The sequence below is a fragment of the Rhincodon typus genome, chromosome 10 (genome assembly GCF_021869965.1).
Source record: "Rhincodon typus isolate 14 chromosome 10, sRhiTyp1.1, whole genome shotgun sequence".
Lineage (NCBI taxonomy): Eukaryota > Metazoa > Chordata > Chondrichthyes > Orectolobiformes > Rhincodontidae > Rhincodon > Rhincodon typus.
Window position 1 is genome coordinate 57,408,994 of NC_063341.1, and position 26,100 is coordinate 57,435,093.

General features: G+C 40.6%; 1 protein-coding gene across 1 annotated transcript in view; it reads right to left on the minus strand.

Annotated features, from left to right (window-relative positions):
* Positions 1–26,100, minus strand: part of ptprfa (protein tyrosine phosphatase receptor type Fa) — a 490,838-nt gene that overhangs the window by 221,654 nt on the left and 243,084 nt on the right. Inside the window, exon 5 of the mRNA XM_048601537.1 lies at positions 15,119–15,307. Within this exon, the coding sequence (XP_048457494.1) occupies positions 15,119–15,307 (189 nt within the window). The remainder of the gene's footprint in view (positions 1–15,118; positions 15,308–26,100) is intronic.

A 26,100-nucleotide genomic window follows, 5' to 3' on the forward strand; every position in this document is an offset into this window, starting at 1 on the left:
ACACTGAGAAGTTTAAACAGATGAGCCGTTGGTTTGAGTATGACAGAAGGGGAAACATGGGCAAAAAGCAAAGTGTTGAAGCCAAGAAAATGCTAGGAAATGAGAACGTTGGAGGAAGGGAAAATGGAGTGAGGACGATGATTCTGAGCACGTTCAGCATTCTTACCTCTGATTGGTGTACCACCTGGTGAGGTAATTTGAATGCAAATAAGATTAAAGAGAAGCATTAGTACAGGAGAGAAAGAAAACAAATGAAGAAAATCAAAAGAAACAGGAAAGAATTAGATTATTATATATAATATATATTTCTTTTTAAGCGATAGAAAAGGCTGATGCAAAAGTAACAAATCAGAGCAATTTCTTAGGAAGGTTAGTAAAGCTGTCTTCAGCAGTGCAGCATCCATGTAAGTGCCTGGACTTGTCCAAGTTCTGGGTTAACAATCAGTCTTCAGCGAGTAAATCACACAGACGGCACTGTGTTGCCAATGTGATATTAGGGAAAAGGTCATTTCATCGTTTTTATTTAAACAACATATCAACCATTGCATCAGATTTTAAACTTCTTTCCTGGACAGCAAGTAGGGTGTGTTATTTGTTCATGGTTTATTATGTGAGTTTTTTTGTGCTGTGACACGCAGCTACATATTAGACATGGCAAGGATATGGCTCAGTTAGTAGAAGAATGGCATGCATCACTGCTTGTACACATACTGCAGTCTGAACACCAAGCACTTACCAAAGGATTCTGAGAAGTTCAACTGAGAGACAGAAAACAGAATTAAATAGGACACACCATGCCATGTGAGGCCTTTTTAAAACTATTGATAGATAAGGATTTAACATAAGAGGTTGATGAATAATTCTGCAAAGGGAACTATGTTGCCAAAGCTTTTCATCTTGCACTTATCAGGACAAACACAAAGACACAAACAAACACAACTGTCCTATATGGTGCATGTATGTCCAATCAACATTTGCATTGTATGTTTTCCATCCTTCTTGGCATTTGATATATTAAGCTGAAGTCTAATAAAGTCTGATGGTCCTGTTAATCTAAACATAATGCCCACATTCATGCGATCTATGAAGATACACAAGGATAGGCTGTAATGAGTTGTAAATTAGGTAATGTTTATAGGCCCTGATAAAATGTTAAAATTTCTAAAAATTATGAAAAGATTAATTAGGTGCCATATCAATAAATAATATATTAAAATACATACACAGCCCACACAACAAGGAATTCAGAACTTACAGTAATTCCTACTGACGAAGAGAAATTTCTTCTCAGAAGGTCATTAATTGTTGGAATTCTGTTTCTAGGAAAGTAGCAGAGGCTGGGTCATTCAATATGTTCATGGCTGAGTTAGTTTTTTGATGATCAGCAGAGACAAGGGTTTTGGGAGACGGGCAGGAAAGTGAAACTAAGGGGCAGAATTTTACTTTTCTGAAAGAAATGAGATTTCTGGCGTGAGTGCATTCTTCTCAGGTCATTACATGTTCATTAACAGGTAGAACACCAAATTTTATGGGATCTTTTAGGCTTCAACATCAGGAGCCATTTTTAAAAAATTATCTGACAGTATTTCACTTCCTACAATCCAGGAATGTCACTGAAACTCTGTTCATCACCCCACTTGCCCCTGCAGATGTCAGGAACAAGGCAAGAAGCAGCAGCACACTTAAGTGGTGCCTCCCTAGAGATTCTCCTGAAGGCTGTTTAGGAGAGAAGAATAATTTTTTTCCCTAGGTATGACAACAACAGGCCATCTGGACTGCAAAAGCCGTCTGGAAGTATGCGGTTGGGGATGTCACCACCCATGGGTGGCGCAGGAGAACCTGGCTCCAGTGACACATGGGAATGAATGATCTATTGCACTGTTTATGTGTACTGCTGTCTACTGAATGCTTCATTTTCCTACGAGTATGAGTTAGCATAAAGTTGCCACTGCAGAGGACTATCACATAGGAGGCTGGGCACCAGGCATCTCCATCAGATGCTTCATGTGCAATTAATGTCTGTTACTTCATTGCAGCTACCAATGCTGCAGTATTAGCATCACAGTGTTACTGCCTCTCATTCATCCGCCGAGGTTCACACTTCAAATGCAAAAGGAGCTCAGCAACTCACACACTATCAGGTCACTGACTTCACATTTAGGAGACGGTTCACATCTGATCTCTTTTCACCAAGCAATTGCATGGGGCAAGGGCAACCTCAAAAAATTGCCTTTGAGTTCCACTCTTTTTTTGAGTTTAGACCTGATTGCCATCACTGGTCCAAAGTTGCCAGCATCAGCCAGTGTGGCTGCCTCACTTGGACGGGCCTGTTGGCTCAGTCAGATCTCACCCCTAACACTGTCAGCATTTAACAACAACAACAATCTAGACTTCATATGATGAAGACATTTCTCATAAGCTGATCAGTAAGGGGAGGTTTCATCCCTTATACAGTAAGCATTTGCTCAAAGAATTGCCTTGGTTATGAAGGAGCCAAGCAAATGAAGCTTGTACTCACTGAAGCTTTCAGAAAGTTTACGCCCCCAGACACATGACATACATGTTTGTGAACACATTTCCAGTTCTTGGCTCACAAATTTCTTCCTTAAATGGAATTCCAATGTGCTCAGGTGTTAATTAATATTCATGGCATGCATCTGAATGCAAAGGGGTCAGTTAGCTCAGTTGGCTGGACAGCTAGTTTGCCTTGCAAAGTGAGTGAACAGTGTGGGTTCAATTCCTGCACCAGCTGAGGTTACCATGGATTCTCATTTCAACTTCTCTCCTGCCTGAGGCATGGGGACTCTCAGGTTAAACCAGCACCAAACATCTCTTTCTAAAGAAAGAGCAGGACTATGGTGACTTTACTTTTTACCATTGTGAATGCAAAATGAGTTCCCTAAGATGACCTACCTGAAAGGTGTTGAGAACTTAACATTAAAATTTTAACTGCATCACAAAACTGAACTTTTGCCTCCTACCCAGTTAATGTCCCTTCCCCACCCTTATGTTATCTCTGGGCAGGCCCAGTAAATTCTACCCAAGACCACATTGAATCAGCCATGATCTTATTGAAAGGAAGAGCAAGCTCATGACGCTGTATGGCCTACTTGTCCCCTATATCTTATGCTCTTAATGCCAAATATCAAACAATCTCAACAATTTCTACTGCAGGGAAAGAAGTGCTGCCTGGCAGGCAAGTTGACTCTGAATGTCTGAGGCATTGCCAGGGAGAAAACAAGCTTTTCTACAGTAGTATACATTATTGTGACCGTTTGAAATTTGTCATTCTTACATTTGTCCTGATAAGCGTACAATGAAAAGTTGTGGCAACATCTTTTCTTTTCAGTAATAACAAAGTCGTGTAGTATCAAGCAAAAGATTTGTGAATGTTTATCTACAGCTTGAAAAAAGTACATTGTGACTCAGGGTACACCTATGAGAATCAAGCTGGCCCACAGAATAGCCAAGGGTCTCTTTTGTGGTGTACAAATTAACAAAATACTATAAAAGTCTGTACCAAGGAATAACAACATGGGCCAAACCTCTGCATGCCAGTTAACTGACAGAGATTTTAATAGAATTAAGTAAAGTGAACAGATCAACATCTTATTTGTAGTAATTAAAATGCAGACCACGATTCACCAACCGCTAACTTACCCTCCCCCAATTTGCAAAACGTTTTAAAATACATCATTATCTGTACATAGAACGAGTCTCTGTAAAAGAAAATCTATTGTCTCATTTTGAAGATCATTCTATTAAAGAACAGATTAAGAATTATTTTAAAACTCAGTAGTTTCTACGTCCTATACTTGTAACTTCTTTTAAGAAGAGAAAAAAATGTCTCATTATATTCATTCCCTTCTCTATCTGAAGCAACAATCAGTAGTAAGGGGAAAATTAGGCAGACTTCCACTGCCTGACTGCTACACAATATAGATACAGAATAAATTAAGAATAGGTTGGAGACAAGCGATGTTATCATAGTTAACAGCTTACCGATATTCACTGTCTAGATTCCCACATGAAAAATGGCCACTTGATAGGGTACTGCAGAAAAGCCCATGCTACCAGAATTTAACATAAAATATATTCTAAATTACACAGGTCATCAACAATATGCAGCACCCAGTGAATGGATTTATTTGAAGATCCAATAATGGGTACATCCACCAACTTGAGAAATAGCACTTCATCTGAGCCAAACTTTTTTTTCCTTTTTACTAGACTTAGCTGCTATAATCAAAACAAACCTTATTATAGCCAAAAATCATATTTTAAACCATCCATTATATTTTAGATGCTTGTATATTTATTTCAGTCCCTATTATGCTGTTTTGGCTTTGTAAATTGTTGAAACTTACACAATAGTTTAATGGATAAGTGCATGGCATGGTATGTCACAAAGCTACAAAGAAATTCAAAGTGATGCCAGGTTTCACTCCCAGTTCACACTGTTTTACTTGCACTCACCTGAGGTTTCATTTCAAGTGCTAAAACTGAGTTTAGCACCTCTGAGTTAGAAAACAGAGAATCAAAGTCACAGTTCTTCATTTTTTAAGAAAGAAATTTGTTAGAACTGGGATCATAAACAGAGTTTTAATGTTTGTTTTCCTGCTGTTGATCATATCAATAGTTACTGCCTCCACATTACAATTATGAAAAATTATCCTGGTTTACGGTTTGCTCATTTTTGGACAGCTTATTTAAAAGTCAAATTTGTATCTACACTTCAGTGAACACTGTTGAATTCAGCATTAGGTATAGCTGTAAGTTGTCACACACAAAACAGTTGACAAATACAGTCTCTCACACATGAAGTATCAATACTTCAACGTGAGCTTGTACTACGTTTGTCAGCTGTTCAAGGATATATGCTTGCTCGGTAGCTGTTGGCAAGTCAGCCTTGATAACAATTGATATTTTTATTGTCAGTCTTGCTCCTCTTCAGTTCACAAGGACAGTCCGTGAAATACTAATATAAAACTGAAAATCTTCCAATCAACATCTTGGAAGGCGAGGGAAAAAAACATCAAAAATCAAATTTATATGCAGCTTCCCCTATGCGTCTCCCAAATTGACTTTGTGTCTTGCTGTCTTGTATTCACCTTTCTTTGCTCAGCTTCCCTCCTTTTATTTTTGTTTTGCTCACTTTTTCAGTTATTATTCCTCCTTATCTTTGTCAATCTGCAGCTATATTCTATTGTACCATAAATATATAACAAAAATGTATGTGCTTTGACCAGCTACAGGAGCTGTACTATTTTATCTTAATGACCTTGACGACTTTGCCAGGTTTGAAAGGAAACATTTTAATTGAGTTCATAAGATATCATGATGATGTAATAAAGTGGCTTTCAGGTGAACCACAAATATGGACTAATACGAATATTTACAAATATTGTAATTTGCATGCATGGTTAAAAGTGGCTGAAAACAATAAAAGGTTTCAAGATTAGTAGCTGCAGACAAAAAGGCATGAATTTTTTTAATAAAAATTCATGTAATTATAACACATGATTGAAATACAAATGCTTTAAGGCCTCTTCAAGTGGGTAGAATTATTAGACTTCAAGTGGATAGAAACATTACCTTTCCTTTTGTTTACCTTCTATTACCATCAAGACTGTGGACCAATGCATTTGTATTAAATCACCAAGTGACCTGAGCATTTCAGCATACAATATCATTAATGTAGGTAATATAGAAAGAACTTCATACTAACAACACAACGCATCCTTGCTGATTTATATCTGATGCAAAACAAAATACAGTGACAGTACTTCCCAAATTATTTGGGAAGACTGCATCTTAACCCACCACCACTTTCGCAAGGGTAATTCACAACAAGGACTAGTCTTGTGAACAGTGCCCACATCCCCATTAACTAATGTATTAAAAAATATTGAAAATAAACATATTCCCAGACATCAAGAAAATTAAAACAGCAATAAAATAACACAGCATATGGTATATTATTATTAAGTAAGTTTGCATATTATAGAGCAACATAAGGCAATACATCATATAAATATGAAAATTTGTGTTTTAAAGTACAATGTAAAATAATTTATTATTGCATTTACTCAGGTAGTATCTTTGTAGTACATCGTGACAAAATCTCACAGAAGTCCCTCTAACCTTCACCCTGCTACAATTACATACATACCTCTCTTCCAAACCCACCTCACCTCTAATAGGCAAGGTAGACGAACTTAGAGCTTTAGTTTGCACTTGGAACTGTGACATTATTGCAATTACAGAGACTTGGCTGAAAAAGGGACATGACTGGCAGCTGATGTCCCAAGGTTTAAATGTTTCAGGTGTGATAGAAAAGGAGGTAAAAGGGGTGGGGGAGTTGCATTATTGGTAAAGGAGTATCTCACAGCTGTAGTGAGGGAGGATACATCAGAGGGCTTGTGCAGCAAGGCAATATGGGTAGAACTCAGGAATAGGAAAGGTGAAATCACAATACTAGGGGAATACTACAGGGCTCCCAACAGCCAGTGGGGGATAGAGGTGAGCATATGCAGACAGATTTTGGAAAGATGTAAAAACAGCAGGGTTGCTGCGGTGGGTGACTTTAACTTCCCCTATATTAACTGGGACTCACTATGTGCTAGGGGCTTAGATGGGGCAAAATTGTAAAGACCATTCAGCAGGGATTCCTGACACAATATGTAAACAGTCCAATTAGGGATGGGGTTATACTGGACCTAGTTTTGGGAAATGAACCCAGCCAGGTGAGTGAAGTTTCAGTGGGGGAGCATTTCAGGAGTAGTGACCATAATACCATGAGTTTTAAGATACTCATGAATAGGGATAACAGCAGTCCTTGGGTGAAGGTGTTAAACTGGGGGAAGGTTAACAACAACAATATGAGGCAGGAATTGGAGAATTTTGATTGGAGGTGGCTTTGTGAGGGTAAATCTACATCGGATATGTGGGAGTATTTCAAACAGCAGTTGTTAAGAGTTCAGGAGAGGCACATTCCTGTGAGAATGAAGGATAGGTACGCCAAGTAACATGAACTGTGGATGACCAGAGGTGTTATGATCTTGGTAGAAAAATAGAGGAAGCATACTTATGGTTGGGAAAATTGGAACTGATGACGCCCTTGAAGTATTTAAGGAAAGTAGGAAAGAACTTAAACAAGGAATTAGAAAAGCTAAAAGGGGTCATGAAAAGTCATTAGCAAACACGATTAAGGAGAATCCCAAGGTTTTTAAAACATATATAAAAACCAAAAGGGTAGACAGGGAATGAGTTTGCCTACTCGAGGACAAAGGAAGGAATCTATATGTGGAGCCAAAAGAGGGAGGTGAGGTCCTAAATGAATAATTTATGTCAGTATTCACCAAAGAGAAGGAATTGGTGGAGGGTGATCTCAGGGAAAGGGAGTGTCGAGTTTCTAGGCCAAGTTGCTATTAAAAAGGAAGAGGTGTTGTGCATCTTACAAAGTATTAAGATAGATAAGTCCCTGGATCCTGATGGAGTCACAAAAGCAGATTAGAAATGGCAGCAGATTAAAGACAGAGTGGCTAAGTGATAGCACGCCGCATCAAGCGGAGATTGGGAAAAATAATATAAAAAGGATGGAATTACATGATTCAGAAGTTGAAATTTCACCAAAAGGCAAAATGTCTTTTTCCCTATACATCTCCGAGTGTTTGAAAGTGCGTGTGTGATGTTTGGGGCAGGAGATAATCATGGGCAAGATTTAAAAGGGTTACGTTGATCACAATACTAGCAGCATCGAAACAAAGCAGTATGTTCATCCATATATTGGTCACAAACCTTATATTCTTAAATACTGCAATGTTCATAGGGAATCTGCATAATTATAAGTAACTAATGTGATTATCCATCATCAGCTTAACACACAAAATGTTAAAATTATTTCACGTTTGCACACTTGTCAGGTAATTCTGGGCATTTTAGATAGCCGTCATCTCTGACATACAGTAATTGCAAATATATCAGATCCAGAAGAAAACTCAATTACTTACACAGAAAGCCAACATTTTTCAAAAGTTTAAGATATAATTGCATCTCAGTATCTCATTATTAATGCCTATTTTTGTACTGATAAAAACAAATAGACTGTGCAGATTCAGCAATTAAGCTTCAAAATTCAAATTTTCTATCCTGTTTGCAACCATTCAACTTGTGCTTCAAAAACAAATGGCTGCACCAACTGACATCAGCAGCCAGCCACTGTATTCAGAGGGCATAAAATTAAACAAATAAATCTCTAAACTGCTACAGTACTACATTATGCCTTTTATGCCATTGCTGCATTTTGAGACTTATCTTCATGGAAGTCAATTTCTCTGAAGTTAGGACTCCCATATGAAATATGTTCATGTAATTTTTAAAGAAGAGGTGAGTTGGAAGAGAGAATAATTGCTTCATGAAAGAGCCCCATCACCTGCAAATAATTGGGACCTATCTATGTGATAGTATCATTATCGCTGGACTGGGAAGGCCCGGTTCAATCCCATTTGCTCCAGAGATGTCTGAACAGGTTGGTTAAAAAAATAGGTTAAAAAGTTATTACAGTGACGGGGAAACAGAAGAGAAATACCACCAAGTGAACAAAAAATATTTGCTAACTCCAACATTCAATCACAGTTCAAATGTAAGCTTCCATTAATATCAAACATGCAGGAGGGCACGGAAGGAAGCAATAAAATAACCCAAGGACAGTAACTTTTCAGTTAGTAGGGAAGAAAGCAAGAGAAGAAAGCAAGAGAATCAATTAAGTCTTAAGAGTATTTATTACAGACAATTTTTGCTTGAGGAGAACTTCTGGATTGGAACATTGATTTTGGAAAATTAATACTGTTGTTACTATAAATATCAGTTGGAAGTTAAAAACTAAAGTAGCTATGTACATACAAACAAAAACAAAGTAGAGATTGAAGCATAGTAACAGTGAACCAGCATTCAAACACTGCAGATAAAACAGCATAATAGTTCTGTTACTGGACTAGTAATCTAGAGATTTGGGTTAATAATCCAATCACGAGTTCAAATTCTAAACTTCCTAATTGCTACGTTAAAACTAATAAAACTCTAGAATCAATAATAGTGAGTGTAAAATGCACTGTCATTTAATATCCCTTAGAAAATGAAATTTACTTTTGTTACCTGTGAGAGAAACCACATTGCTTTTGAACTGTAAACTGAAATGGAAGTTGTCCTGCTATAACTGAAATACAAGGAGAGTTTTGCAACTTGAAAAAAAATCAAGTGCTGCATATTGTTGAGCTGCGCTATTGTTTTTCAAAGCAGTGAAAGGAGGAATCCAAGACTAAGGGGCACTGCGAATCTTTTAAATTAAGGAAATTCTGCTTGACAACAGCCCTTTCATTGGTTGAGCTGCAGTGTTAAAAAGCTACAAGCGTCAGAGGGAGAACAGGAAAGAAACCTCTAGAGCCTGCAGAAAGAAAGGATCTTTCACTCCTCTCTTTGGAAAGAAAAAGACAGAAGAACCTAAAAAGCTTCAAAGAAAGAATTCTAAAACAAGAAAAGGCCAAGGTCCACTTGATCAACCACTGAATTGAAGATCAACCATTCCTTACATGCAATAGCGTGTCATATTTTCTAAAATTAAAAAAACTGTGAGAAAGATAATTTTCCACCTTGTGGTGTGCTGTGGACTTTTGATTTTCAGATTGTTACCCAATCTATATTCTTTTCCAAACTTAGTACCTGTGTTAAATCAGTTGTCTTTTGTCTGCCTTAATCATAATCAAGTGCGTGTGTATTTGAAATTTTTGAAAGGATATGGTTTCCGCTGCACATTAGCAGATTAGAAATTTTTCCTTTATTCTTGTTAAAGCTAAATGTGTAATAATAAATAGAGTTAATTATACTGAAACTACAAAACATGATGTGAACTGCTTTTGGCCTGTGTAGCAATCAATCAAACAAACTGGTTATTTTGATGGTTTCATTGGGATTCTATACATTTATATATTTTGCAATGGCTTATGGAACAATGGCACATGATTATTGGCGAACTCTTCCCCATTGAGTTGTGGCACTTGGTCTGCTCTATTTTTGACTCTAGATTCAAACAACATAGTTGACTATTAACTGTGATCTGAAAAAGCCTAGCTAGCTGGACAGTTATAGCAAATTGGTACAAGATTAAGAATGGAACAGCATTGAGTGACTGACATCAACACAGTTAACCCTGCAAAGTCCTCCTCATCAGAAACAGATGCTAAAAACCTTTCTAATCTTGCCCTCACCAAATGCAAATGCATCTGTAACTATGATGGTACTGGTGAGATCGACCAAGGCATGGTTCTTGTCGAATCCAGGCCCTTTCTTCATATCAAGGGCATCTTCCATGACACTGCTACCCTGCTAAATGATATAGATTCATAACAGTTTTGCCAGCACAATGGATGAGATGACGGAGGCCATCAGCATCAGCAGAATGTATTTCTTCATGATCAGTAACCTAATGGCCAAGTACATCTCTCACCCTGACATCACAACATTGATCCAATGTGGAATGCATGAGGTTGTAGACATGCTCGCCGAGCAGGTGGGTTTGGTTGCAAATGTTTCGTCATCCTGCTAGGTAACATTGTCAGTGCCCCTCCTGCGAAGCGTTAGTGTTCTGTCCCGCTTGTTTTTTATATGCCTCAGTTTGTTGGGGTGTTTGGTACCACTTCTGGTTCTGTTTCTCAGTGGTTTGACACAGGATCTAATTCAATGTGTTTGTTGATGGAGTTCCGGTCAGAATACCAGTCCTCCAGGAATTCCCTGGAGTGTCTCTGTTTGGCTTGTGCAATTATGGATGTGTTGTCCCAGTCAAATTCATGTCCCTCGTTGTCCGTGTGTAGTGAGAGAAGTGAGAATTGGTCATGTCTCTTGGTGGCTAGTTGGTGTTCATGTATCAGTATTGTCAGTTTTCTTCCAGTTTGGCCTATCTAGTGTTTCTCACAGTCCTTGTATAGTACTTTGTATATTACACCAGTTTTGCTGGTTTTGGGTATGGGTTTCTTTGCGTTCTTCAGTAGCTGACGTAGGGTGGTTGTTGGCTTGTGGGCTACTCTGATACCTAGGGGTCTGAGTAGTCTTGTGGTCATCTCTGAAATGTCCTTGATGTACAGTTGGGTGATTAGTGAGTCTGGTCGTGTTGTTTTCCTGTTGTGGTCTGTCTCGGAGGTAGTGGCGGTTTGTGTTTTTCAGGTATCCATTCTTTCTGAAAACTCTGTATAGGTGCTCCTGTTCTGCTCTGTGTAGTTCCAGGTTGTTGCAATGTGTTGTGGTTCAGTTAAGTCATGTCCTGATGCAGCTCCGTTTGTGGGCGTTGAGGTGGTTGCTACTGTAATTGAGTATCTGGTCCGTGTGTGTGGTCTTTCTATATACACTTGTCTGGAGTTTCCTGTTGTTTTTGCGTTCTATCATTATGTCCAGGAAGGGCCATTTCTGAAGAAGGGTCTAGGCCCAAAACGTTAGCCTTCCTGCTCCTCTGACGTTGCTTGGCCTGCTGTGTTCATCCAGCTCTACACCAGGGTCATTGGTTGTTGTTTTCTTCTTCTTTTGTGAATTTTGTCCGGGTAAAGATGTTGTTTATGTGTCAGTGGGTTTGTTCTAGTTTAGTGCATTTGATAATCACGAAGGCGTCATCTACAAATTGGACCCAAAGTTTGGATTGTACAGTGGGGAGCGCTGTCTATTCTAACCTTTGCGTTACTGCTTCTGCAATCAGTCCTGATTTTGGGATCCCATTGGTGTTCCATTGATTTGTGTGTATATGCTGTCGTTGAAGGTGAAATGGGTTGTGTATCACCAGAAAATTCAACTAGGCCTGTATTCATGAGGGTTTACAAGAATGAGAGAAGATCTGATTGAAACGTGTAAAATTTTGACAGGGCTGGACAGGCTAAATGCAGGAAGGATAACTTCCCTGGTTGAGGAGTCTAGAAACAAGGGTCATAGTCTTAAGATATGGGGTAGACCATTGAGGGCAGAGACGAGGAAAACATTTTTCACTGGAAGCGTTATGAACCTGTGGAATTCTCTACCACAGAAGCTGTGGAGGCCAAGTCACTGAATAAAGCGAAGAAGGAGGTAAGTAAATTTTTACATTTTAAGGGCATCAAGTGGTATGGGGAGAAAGTAGGAATATAAAATTGAGGTAATGGATGAACCGTGATCATTTTTAATGACAGAAAAGGCTCAAAGGACTGTATGGCCTACTCCAGCTCCTAATTTCCTTGTTTTTATGTTTACAAAATTAGCTGAGTTACAGGAAACAGAAAGTAGTTGCTGGTGAATATTTTTTGGAAGAAAGGTTATAGCGACATGTCCTACAAGTCAGTGTTGGGACCCTTGCTTTTCCTGACGTATATGTGAATACTTTAAAACTTGGTATACAGAGCACAATTTTAAAGTTGGTGGATGATATGAAACTTGGATGCATTATAAACTGTGAGCAGGCTGGTGCAGAAATTTAAAATGACTTAAGTAAGTTGATGGAATGGGCAGACAGGTGGCAAATGAAGTTTAATGCAGAGAAAAGTGGTGATTCATTTTCATCGGAAGAACATGGAAAGGCATTATAAAATAAAGGGTAGAACTCTAAAGGAAACATTGGAGCGGATGGACCTGGGAGTAATCATTTAGCAGGAGCAGATGCTGGAATCTGAACTGAAAACAAAAAAAATGCTGGAGATCACAGCAGGTAAGGCAGCATCCATGGAGAGAAAGCAAGCTAACGTTTCAAGTTTAGATGAATCATTTAGCAGGGTCCAGGTAGGATGCCTGAGACCAAATGGAACTAGGCAATAGAAGATTGTTACATGTTGATTAAGGGATAATCTAGGTGAAAATGAAAACTAATGAAAACTAGGTGTATACACATAGGGAACATGGGGTCCTGTGGCAAATAGCAGTGTTCATAGCATCGGGGCCGGGGGGGGCATCTCATAATATTTCTGAAAAGGTTGATTACAAAATACATATATGGCAAACAGGTGAAGGTGGATTGAAGTTTTATGATTTGCAATTTGAAATAAAACCCTGAAGAGGGAAATATATGCTTAGACTCTATCTAGTCAATCTTTTAATTTCTGGTGTTTAACATTGATTGTAAATATGAAGCTGACAGGAAGACTGAGAGTGCTGTTAATGAGGCAAATAGTGTCCTAAGGTTTACTGATAGGAGCACAGGGTACAAAAGCAGGAAGCTACATTGAATATAGATAAGACACTATTTCAGCCTCAGCTGGAATGTGCAACCACTTCTGTGGGCTGGGCTGCACTTCAGGGAGAATATGAAAGAATTGGAAAGAAATCAGAAAAGATTTGTAAGATTGGTTCTAAGGATTAGATACTTCATTTATGATTCATTCAGATATATTGCGTTAAGACAGATTGAAGAAGTTAGGCCTGGTTTCCTTAGAGAAGAGATTATTGAGAAGAGATCTGATAAAGCCTTTCAAAATCATGAGGAGCCTGTAAATGTAGATAAAGAGAAACTGTTCCCACTCATGACAGGATTGAGAACAAGCAGACATAGATGTAAAGCACCTGGTACAAGTACCAAAAGCACTTCAAGATGTTGACAGCGAGGGAGTTCAGCAATGCTAATGTTGTTGAATGTCAAGTGAAGACTATTAGAATATTAGATTCCCTTTTGGTGTAATGGTCATTGTCTAGCACTTGTGTGGCATGAATGTTACTTTACTTATCAGACTAGGCCTGAATGTTGTCAAGATCTTGCTGTATATGGAAAAGAGATTGCTTCAGTATCCGAGGAGTCATCAATGATACTGAATACTTGGGCAATCATCAGTGAACGTTCCTGCCTCTGACCTTCTGTTCGACTGAAGGTATTTGATGAAGGAACTGAAAATAGCTGCACCTCCTGGTAAAGGCACTTCTTCTAAACTCCCAGTCTAAGCTCTTGGTGTTTCTGTCACGTTGATAGTCTCTAGTTTTCCCCTTCCCCACAAATGGAAATACCTGTCTTTTTTCTGTCATGTTGATAGTCTCTAGTTTTCCTCTTCCCCACAAATGGAAATACATGTCTTTCAATAGAAATGCTTAGAAACGGCATTACATTTCCAGTCACTATTTGTAATAGCACAGAACAATCCTTCTTGAAGACAATGAGAAGAAAAAGGAAGCCAAGAGTTCTTTCAGAGTCAAGGAGATTTGAACAACATAGCTTAGCAATAGGAAACAAATCAACTCTTTACAGCAAATTTAGTTGTTAAATACTTGGGCTGGGCAATGTTTTATGGTGGTTGAAAAGCCAGCCTTGCTCATGAATGGACTCTATCATTAGAGATAAGACACATCCCATTCCAGATAATACTTAGTCTAAAATTCTGAATGTTAAGCCACATGGTTCTAGCTGATCCATAACATTTACATCCATGCACAACTGGTTCGTGAGAAGTGTGGTCTCCCAAAGAATTGGCTCTGCCAATATGCACTTAAACACTCCTCATTTTGTAAGTGAGATATGGAAATACTCCAACAGGAACAGAGCATATCCTCCAAATTAGGCACACATTTCTGAATGTCTTCCATAGGAAAGTCAAAACAGTGATAGATTTCTTCTTGCGTCAACTGTACTTCCACAAAGTACGTAATATATATACACCTATCACTCTGTAAGTTTCCTACTACTCTTTAAGTTTTGGGGAAATATAATAAGGCAATAAATTATTGGATTAGCAGGTCTTAATTCTCATTGTCAAAATTCAATTATGTCATTACTGATTACCACCATGTATCAGCTACAGAGGAGGCAAATCAGACTCAACCATACTTCCCCATTGTTTCGAGAAATTTCATAAGGAATGTTTCAGCTCTGCTCACTTCAAGTGGAAAAGGAATGAAATGATGGCATCACTGGATATACCTTAATGACTTATCTAGTAAACCAATCAAGTGTGTGGACAGTAAAAATGGCCAAAACTAATTATCTGTACTTCAAAAAATCAACAGCGATTGCACAACAATATTAAATGCAATAAAGAAATAATGCTCAAAATCAGATATTTAGTTTTACACTAAAACACCAACCTCCACTTAAGCAAACTGATCAATAAATAGTTGTTAGGAAACATCTTACCTGATCTGAGTTGCTTAATTCGCCCATTGCTGTTGCTGGTGTCCACTGGCAAGAAGTCCTTAAACCATGTGATTTCAGGATCTGGATTCCCACTGGCAGCACAGAGCATTGTAGCTGTGCGAGTACGTTCCACCACTTTCAGCTGTGGACCCATGTCAATGGTGGGGAATCCATGAGGCAGCTGTTCTTCTGTTAAAACACAAGGGATAATCAGCATTATGGTCAACTTCTAAAATTTTTTGTAATGTTACATTTGCACTATCCTACACATTTTGGATAGAAATATTGTTGTCACTTGGGCTCCAATGTCTCCTCCTTTTCTCTCGTCTTTTATTTTTCATTTTACAAATAATTAGCCCCACCCTCTAATAGCTATTCCTATTAATTAGTACTCCACTGGCTTCCTTCTTCTTTCCCTTCTGGTACTGAGCCTTGAAAGCACATTGGATAAACTGACAACTATACTCAATGCTTTTCTGGGACAAATCTGAAAAGTTCATCAGCGGTCCCATCCTTAGCCTCGGTAAAACAGTTATTCCCATCCGAATTTGCTCACTGATGTCAATGGGGCACTGATCAGAGTGCATCTAGAAGTCAAAACAGTCATCCATTTTGAGATCTGTTTGGACATTTAAAAACCCATTAGGCCTCATTCTCCTCTGCCTAAAGCTCACATTACTCCAAGATTATTCTGGACAGCAAGGATAGCACTATGCTTCTTTTCCCTGTCACAAATCATCTTTATATAACCCTCTTCCACTTGAATATGTGAAGAGCTCATAGTTATCTTTGTCATTGAAAAGTTACCTTTCCTTCTGCTGTCTCTTCCTTTTGCCCTCCAAGCCAAGTCTTACCTGAATCATGGAATCATAGAATCGGTACAGTGTGGAAGCATCCCACCCAGACCCACTCCCCTACTCTATCTCCGTAACCCTGCATTCCCCATGGCTATTTCACCTATCCTGCACACCCGTGGATACTATGGACATTTTAGCATGTCCAATCCACCTAACCAGCACATCTTTAACTAAGAGATAGTAGGAACTGCAGATGCTGGAGAATCTGAGATAACAAGGTGTAGAGCTGGATGAACACAGCAGGCCAAGCAGCAGGAAGGCTGATGTTTCGGGCCTAGACCCTTCATCAGAAATGGGGGAGGGGAAGGGGGTTCTGAAATAAATAGGGAGAGAGGGGGAGGCGGAAAGAAGATGAATAGAGGAGAAGATAGGTGGAGAGGAAACAGATCGGTCAAAGAGGCGGGGAGGGAGCCAGTAAAGGTGAGTGTAGGTGGGGAGGTAGGGAGGAGATAGGTCAGTCCAGGGAGGACGGACAGGTCAAGGGGGCGGGATGAGGTTAGTAAGTAGGAAATGGGGGTGCGGCTTGAGGTGGGAGGAGGGGATAGGTGGGTGGAAGAACAGGTTAGGGAGGCGGGGACGAGCTGAGCTGGTTTTGGGATGCGGTAGGGGGAGGGGAGATTTTGAAGCTTGTGAAATCCACATTGATATCATTGGGCTGCAGGGTTCCCAAGCGGAATATGAGTTGCTGTTCCTGCAACCTTCGGGTGGCATCGTTGTGGCATTGCAGGAGGCCCAGGATGGACACGTCGTCTGAGGAATGGGAGGGGGGAGTTGAAATTCACAAGCTTCAAAATCTCCCCTCCCCCTACCGCATCCCAAAACCAGCCCAGCTCATCCCCGCCTCCCTAACCTGTTCTTCCACCCACCTATCCCCTCCTACCACCTCAAGCCGCACTCCCAGCTCCTACCTACTAACCTCATCCCGCCCCCTTGACCTGCCCGTCCTCCCTGGACTGACCTATCTCCTCCCTACCTCCACACCTACACTCACCTTTACTGGCTCCATCCCCGCCTCTTTGACCGGTCTGTTTCCTCTCCACCTATCTTCTCCTCTATCCATCTTCTATCCGCCTCCCCCTCTCTCCCTATTTATTTCAGAACTCCCTTCCCCTCCCCCATTTCTGATGAAGGGTCTAGGCCCGAAACGTCAGCCTTCCTGCTCCTATGATGCTGCTTGGCCTGCTGTGTTCATCCAGCTCTACATCTTTAACTAAGCTCTCATTTGACTGAATCCTAAATTCACAGTTATCTCGACTATCTCTCCTGTTTCCCACATGTCCCCAATGAGCTCTCCTGATTCATGAGACCCACGTACCATCTCTTGCCACTGATGACCACCATTTTTCCCTTTTCTAGCTCCATACTGTTTAACATCTGGCTCCCTCTTCTTAGGTACTATTTAAAGCCTTTTCACACTCACTTTTCTCATCACAACAGTCAGTACCTTTCCCCTCAAAATCCAGCAGCCTTTGAAAGGAACTGCACTAACTTTTGTGGTCCGATCACCAACTTTCTTGCTCTCTGCATCGTTATGAATGGTTAGTTAGCACCCAACTCTGTGCATGTATTTGCTGTAACATCATATGTGACTCTTCTCAATCACTCAGTTGTTGCCTTTGTGTATTCCAACATCCAACCTTGGATGAACACATTTTTCACCAAGTACAATAACTCATGAAAGAGTCTACGTCTACCAATTTTGGCCTTGAGCAGTGCCCATTCTACCTGAGCTTATCCTGGAAGGCAAAGATGTCACAAACATCTGAACATCCATTCTGACTCTAACAGGTATCCTGAGTTGAAATCTGTGAAAACATTGAATGAGGTTCTCTTCCCCCCAGCCCAAATTAATCAAGTAAACTTTTTAACTGCTGAAACTATCAATTTACGTATTTTCCTGCTGAAACAGAATTTAAGTTATTAAGCTTCTATTTGCCTACATATAGAAATGATTTCAATCATTAAATCCTTGATTGTATTGAAAATATAATAATCATATTTCTTCATGGTAGCTACAATGGTTTTCTAAATGTGAGATTTATATTTTTGGTGATAAAGCTCAAAACTTGTAACTTAGACAAGCTGTAGAATGTCTCTGTTTGAGCCTAGGAGGTAATACAGAGGTGAATATGTGCACATTCATCTCCCAACTCCTTCTAGTGATACTGTGTAGCCCCAGGTTAATATTTAGGACCAAAAACAAAGTTGCTGGAAAAGCTCAGCAGGTCTGGCTGCATCGCTGATGGAAAAAACAGAGTTAACTTCACCGGATTCAAAACGTTAGCTCTGTTTTTTACCTTCACAGATGCTGCCAGACCTGCGGAGCTTTTCCAGCAACTTTGTTTTTGTTCCTGATTTACAGCATCCGCAGTTCTTTTAGTTTTTATTTAATATTTAGGACGTTTAGCCTTTCTAATATTGAATTTGCTAATTTTTCCAGAACACACTGTTGTGGTTTTCCATGCCAGTACAACCCTACTATGTAGACTAGAATCTGTTAAGAAACTGAAGTTCTGATTTATTTTCAAAATCATTAATTAATTTTCCAGATAACTTTAATGCACCATGGTCACAACAATGCTATACTAACCACAAGTGGATTAAATACATAGGGTACAGGTAATTATTACTCATTGAAAATTATATGTTACTGTAACTTTTTTTTATTAACACGGCAGTCCTTAATGTATCAGCTCACAATAATCTCTATACCTAAAGAGTCATCTACTTTCACCATCTTAAAGAATGTGTTACGACAATAGACCAAAACAGACTCTGGATACTTTGTTGAGCAATAAATGAATCATAAACTAACCCATCTAACATAATCATAAACTAACCCATCTGGTTCACTAATGTCCTTTAGGGAAGGAAACTGCCATCCTTACCTGGTCTGGCCTACATGTGATTCCAGACCCACAGCAATGTGGTTGACTCTTAGCTGCCCTCTGGGCAATTAGGGATGGGCAATAAATGCTGCCTGGCCAGTGACGCCCTCTTCCCGTGAATGAACAAAAAAAAATTAATTGTTGCTGTTGTATGTCAGGAATAAAAGAATGACCAGAGTAAGATTAGGGCCAGTCAAGGACAGTAGTGGGAAGTTGTGCGTGGAGTCCGAAGATATAGGAGGGGCGCTAAATGAATATTTTTCGTCTGTATTCACACAGGAAAAAGACAATGTTGTCGAGGAGAATACTGAGATACAGGCTATTAGACTAGACAGGATTGAGGTTCATAAGGAGGAGGTGTTAGCAATTCTGGAAAGTGTGAAAATAGATAAGTCCCCTGGGCCGGATCAGATTTATCCTAGGATTCTCTGGGAAGCTAGGGAGGAGATTGCAGAGCCTTTGGCTTTGATCTTTATGTCGTCATTGTCTTCAGGAATAGTGCCAGAAGACTGGAGACTAGCAAATGTTGTCCCCTTGTTCAAGAAGGGGAGTAGAGACAACCCTAGTAATTATAGACCAGTGAGCCTTACTTCGGTTGTGGGGAAAGGATTATAAGAGATAGGATTTATAATCATCTAGAAAGGAATAATTTGATTAGGGATAGTCAACACGGTTTTGTGAAGGGTAGGTCGTGCCTCACAAACCTTATTGAGTTCTTTGAGAAGGTGACCAAACAGGTGGATGAGGGTAAAGCGGTTGATGTGGTGTATATGGATTTCAGTAAAGCGTTTGATAAGATTCCCCACGGTAGGCTATTGCAGAAAATACGGAGGCATGGGATTGAGGGTGATTTAGTGGTTTGGATCAGAAATTGGCTAACTGTAAGAAGACAGAGGGTGGTGGTTGATGGGAAATGTTCATCCTGGAGTTCAGTTACTAGTGGTGTACCGCGAGGATCTGTTTTGGGGCCACTGCTGTTTGCCATTTTTATAAATGACCTGGATGAGGGCGTAGAAGGGTGGGTTAGTAAATTTGCGGATGACACCAAAGTCGGTGGAGTTGTGGATAGTGCAGAAGGATGTTGTAGGTTACAGAGGGACATAGATAAGCTGCAGAGCTGGGCTGAGAGGTGGCAAATGGAGTTTAATGCGGAAAAGTCTGAGGTGATTCACTTTGGAAGGAGTAACAGGAATACAGAGTACAGGGCTAATGGTAAGATTCTTGGTAGTGTGGATGAGCAGAGAGATCTTGGTGTCCATGTGCATAGATCACTGAAAGTTGCCACCCAGGTTGATAGGGTTGTTAAGAAGGTGTACGGTATGTTAGGTTTTATTGGTAGAGGGATTGAGTTTCGGAGCCATGAGGTCATGTTGAGTGCGGCCGCACTTGGAGTATTGCGTACAGTTCTGGTCTCCGCATTATAGGAAGGATGTGGAAGCATTGGAAAGGGTGCAGCGGAGATTTACCACGATGTTGCCTGGTATGGAGGGAAGTCTTATGAGGAAAGGCTGAGGGACTTGAGGCTGTTTTCGTTAGAGAGAAGAAGGTTAAGAGGTGACTTAATAGAGACATACAAGATGATCAGAGGATTAGATAGGGTGGACAGTGGGAGTCTTTTTCCTCGGATGGTGATGGCTAGCACGAGGGGTCATAGCTTTAAATTGAGGGGTGATAGATATAGGACAGATGTCAGAGGTAGGTTCTTTACTCAGAGAGTAGCAAGGGCGTGGAATGCCCTGCCTGCAAAAGTAGTAGACTCGCCAACTTTAAGGGCATTTAAATGGTCATTGGAGAAACATATGGATGATAATGGAATAGTTTAGGTTAGATGGGCTTCAGATTAGTTTCACAGGTTGGCGCAACATCGAGGGCTGAAGGGCCTGTATTGCGCTGTAATGTTCTATGTTCTATATGTACTGTGCCTTTAAAAAGTTTGCTGTTAGGAACATCATGAGTTGTGTATACACAACTGTACAACTCTGTTTGACAGTTCATCTGCAGCTGTGTTTCGTACACAGAAACCAATTCTTGTGCTGCAATGTCTGCTTCATAGCTTGTAGTATTTTACTATTTTATATAAACTTAATAACAAAGTTAATCATTCCCTGATGAATGACCAAATCATTAGTCTATGATCATTAACATGACAGTTAGATGACCAGCAACATAGTTAAGACGATCACTTCTGCAGCTAATTCACTGTTCTGTATTTACATGCTTTCCGTTATAAAATATTGAAAACATTCATTATAAGATTCACAATATTTTGAAAATGACACACTGCTGACAATCAGGAACCAACTCTATGGTGTTAACAATACCGCATAAATGTCAATTCTGAGAAAAAGTTCATAAATAGTAGGAATTGTAGCAATCCCAATGAAATAAATTCCAGTTATTAATTCTTTGGGAAAAAAAACATCATAAATTTGATAGATCACATTGCTCCATGCAGTTGTACAAAAGTCTGTTTTGAAATTATTAAAGGTGTCTCAGCATAGATTACTGTTGAAGAGAGACAACAAATATGGGTTTATACCACTGATAATAGAATTATATTTAACAAGCAAAATTATACAGTTTTGCAGAATCAGATGATAAATGATTTATTTTTGGACTATATCAGATCTGCTGTGAATCATAGTTATGTGGTACCTGTTTGTTTCATTGACTGTTGCAAAACTTACATTCGCAAGACTGCCACCCTGCGTTGACAGGGCTTACTGAATATAGACCTGTTTCAGAAATTAAAGTGTCAAATATTCAGCTCTCTTACAGCCAAATTGATTGTTCCCATTTAATCAGAATATGGCAGGAAAAAGCTGGAAACTAGAAATTCAATCACAAGCCTAGTTAACATTTGTGACATCCGTCTACCTTTCATTGGAGTTACAGTGGTTGCTGTTCAAGGGTTACTTTGCAATACCTGTACCTATTTCTACCTGCATTACATCAGTGACTAGACTGTAAAATTCATTGGATGAAACATATGTTGGGATACAGAATGTGCTATACAAATTAAAGTTTCGCATTTTATCGTACAGTATGTTTCTATTTTAATATTCCTGCTTTGGTACTAATGTCTTACCATTGTACCCAGAGTACGTGCAGAAGCTATGCAATGTTTTACCTCATATTTATAGGAAACTAGGAGAGTGTGAGAAAGCACTGCAGCGCAGGAAAATTCTGGCAAGGCGAATCACAAGACTGTTCTGCCTAATTTAATAAACAGACCTGGTTATAACTTTCTTCTTCGAGGTTCTGCTTCACAGATGGCCAAATGAACAATTGGCCAGCTACCAAATTTGGGAACGTACCCATCAAGTAGGAGTCAAGAAGCTGTACATGAGGAGGTGGTGTTGAAGACAAAGTGGGTTTGGTAAGGTTGGCATTTGTAGTCAGGAAGGGACAGAGTAGGTAGGGTGAAAACCCTTTTGTTCCTTCTCGCCCATCAGGTGTTCTGCAGAGAGCATCTTTTACTTCTATCTTGCTGAATTTTGGCAAATCCAGCTAGCAGTAGTTAGGACTAAAACTGATACTGTAGGACCCTGATACAAATACACAAACAAAAATACGTTTGCATTCATACTGCACCTTTCACAACCACTGGACAGCTCAATTACAGACAATTACATATTTTTTGAAGCATAGTCACTGTTGCAATGTAGGAAATGAGGCAGACAATTTGTATACAGCAATCTTGCACAAACAGTAATTTAAGAGAGACCAAATACTCTTTTTGAAAAATAAATATTGGTCAGATCACTGGGGATAACTGCCCTCCTCTTCTTCAAAATCGTGTCTGGACATTTTATGTCAATTGAAGCACACAGATGAAGCACTGGTTTAACAGCAATCTGTGAGAGTGCATTAAGTCCTCCCTCAGTACTACATTAAAGACTATATTTTGTACTTGAACCCTGCAGTGGAACATTCATCTGGAACTTTGTGAATCAGAGGTGAGCAAACCCTGGCAACAGGAAATAGAGGTTGGAGATGGGACTGTCGTTTGCGAGTGTCAAGTATGGCTGCTTTTGTGGAAGGGACGTTGATATCTGTTGTAAAGGAGAGAGGAACAACACCTGAAGAGAAATAACTATGATTGTTATCTATACATGAATTAAGTGGCATGAAGAGGTTACGTTTGAATAACTATTGTTAAAGGCAAAGAAATAAATGATTTAAAAGAAAACAGAAACCAAGTGAAAGTACAACATGATGAAAGGTATATATTTTATAAATACTTCAATTATAAACATCATTTTTGAAGGATTAATTTAAACATAGTTGCATATGGGTTTTTGTTACTTTTTGAAGGATTTAGATTAGAGAGTCCTTCTAGAAAGAAGATAGTCCAGATTGTGTGTGAGAGCAGGTGACTGGAACCCCCTGAAGATATAATGGGATAAGATGTTTATATCATGGGATTTATGACGAGTGTGCTAAACATGGAAGACCAGTACCTTGTTTTCAGTTCAGATTATCAAGGATTACTTTAATTTAGAAAATCCAGAGATTGAAAGTTTTTAGGGCAGTTCAGAGGACATCTCACTGGGGGCAGAAATGAGTTTTGTTTACTCTCTACGCAGGAGTATAGGACAAATCAGAGAAAATACAGCCACCTCAGCAGAAGGGTAGTTTGTGAAACTTCCAAACCAGGAGACTCTGGTTAGAAATCTGGAGGTAATAAGAACTGAGAAAACGTAGGTCTTAAGATGTGGAAAAGTTCATGTTGGTAGGCTTGGGAAAAAAAAAATCATCTAACTGTTCGATTGTCCGCGGCAAAGAAACCGTCAAGAGTCAGTTAAGCAGAACATTGAAGAACTGAGAGATGGATTTGAATTTCTAAAACTTCATGGGTGCTGGGAAATAAGTTGAAAACCTGTTTACTGTATGTTTTAAGACTTTTCAAAACAGTCTTCTATATCAAGGTAGCCTGCTTTATTTTTGTTTTTATACTTTGTGCATCAAATATCTGTGTTATTGTTAAGTAAAATCTGCACCTTAACATGAATTTATCTCAGTGACTGATCATCATGTTAAATAACAAAACAAAAGTCTATCAACCCACTTTTCGACTGGGCTCTGGCTTGTCTAATAGTATATCAGCTAGATCATAACAACTATATACATGGTTGAATTTCATAGTTGAAAGATGTGGGTAATGGTGAGCCATTTGGGAAAATGCAGCGAGGTTGGGAAAAATGAGATTCTTGGAATTGAGAAAAAAGTCAGATTTTCTGCCAAATGTTTGAATGGTGAGATGAGAATCTCAATAGTGAACAGCAAGCGGGCTACTTGCATGTATTTACATCATATTAGTACCCATCTGATTAAATAACTGAGACAACAAGGTGCAGGGCTGGATGAACACAGCAGGCCAAGCAGCATCATAGGAGCAGAGAGGCTGACGTTTCGGGCCTAGACCCTTCATCAGAAAAGGGGGAGGGGAAGGGGGTTTTGAAATAAATAGGGAGAGAGTGGGAGGCGGATAGAAGAGGGATAGAGGAGAGGATAGGTGGAGAGGAAACAAACAGGTCGAAGAGGCGGGGATGGGGCCAGGAAAGGTGAGTGTAGGTAGGGAGTTAGGAAGGGGATAGGTCAGTCCAGGGAGGACGGACAGGTCAAGGGGGCGGGATGAGGTTGGTCGGTAGGAGATGGAGGTGCGGCTTGAGGTGGGAGGAGGGGATAGGTGGGAGGAAGAACAGGTTAGGGAGGCAGGGACGAGTTGGACTGGTTTTGGGATGCGGTGGGGGGAGGGGAGATTTTGAAACTTGTGAAATCCACATTGATACCATTGGGCTGCAGGGTTCCCAAGCGGAATATGAGTTGCTGTTCCTGCAACCTTCGGGTGGCATCGTTGTGGCACTGCAGGAGGCCCAGGATGGACATGTCGTCTGAGGAATGGGAGGGGGAGTTGAAATGGTTCGCGACTGGGAGGTGCAGTTGTTTGTTGCGAACCGAGCGTAGGTGTTCTGCAAAGCGGTCCCCGAGTCTCCGCTTGGTTTCCCCGATGTAGAGGAAGCCACACCGGGTACAGCGGATGCAGTATACCACATTGGCAGATGTGCAGGTGAACATCTGCTTGATGTGGAAAGTCTTCTTGGGGCCTGGGATGGGGGTGAGGGAGGAGGTATGGGGGCAGGTGTAGCACTTCCTGCGGTTGCAGGGAAAAGTGCCGGGTGTGGTGGAGCTGGAGGGGAGTGTGGAGCGGACAAGGGAGTCACGGAGAGAGTTGTCCCTCCGGAAAGCAGATAAAGGTGGGGAGGGAAAGATGTCTTTGGTGGTGGGGTCGGATTGCAGATGGCGGAAGTGTCGGAGGATGATGCGTTGGATCCGGAGGTTGGTGGGGTGGTACGTGAGGACGAGGGGGATTCTTTTTTGGTTCTTATTGCGTGGACGGGGTGTGAGGGATGAGGTGCGGGAGATGTGGGAGACACGGTTGAGGGCGTTCTCGACCACCGAGGAGGGGAAGTTACGGTCCTTGAAAAACGAGGACAACTGAGATGTACGGGAGTGGAATGCCTCATCCTGGGAGCAGATGCGGCGGAGGCGAAGGAATTGGGAATAGGGGATAGCATTTTTGCAGGAAGGTGGGTGGGAGGAGGAGTATTCTAGGTAGCTGTGGGAGTCGGTGGGCTTGAAATGAATATCGGTTTCTAGGTGGTTGCCCGATATGGAGACAGAGAGGTCCAGGAAGGGGAGAGAGGTGTTAGAGATGGTCCAGGTAAACTTAAGGTTGGGGTGGAAGGTGTTAGTGAAGTGTATGAACTGTTCGAGCTCCTCGTGGGAGCACGAGGCGGCGCCGATACAGTCATCAATGTAACGGAGGAAGAGGTGGGGTTTAGGGCCGGTGTAGGTACGGAAGAGGGATTGTTCCACGTAACCTACAAAGAGGCAGGCGTAGCTTGGGCCCATGCGGGTACCCATGGCTACCCCCTTTGTCTGTAGGAAGTGGGAGGAATTGAAAGAGAAGTTGTTGAGTGTGAGGACGAGTTCGGCTAAGCGGATGAGGGTATCAGTGGAGGGGGACTGGTCGGGCCTGCGGGACAGGAAGAAGCGGAGGGCCTTTAGGCCATCTGTATGGGGAATGCAGGTGTATAGGGACTGGACGTCCATGGTAAAGATGAGGTGTTGGGGACCGGGGAATTGGAAGTTCTGGAGGAGGTGGAGGGCGTGGGTGGTGTCACGGACATAGGTAGGGAGTTCCTGGACCAAGGGGGAGAAAATGGAGTCC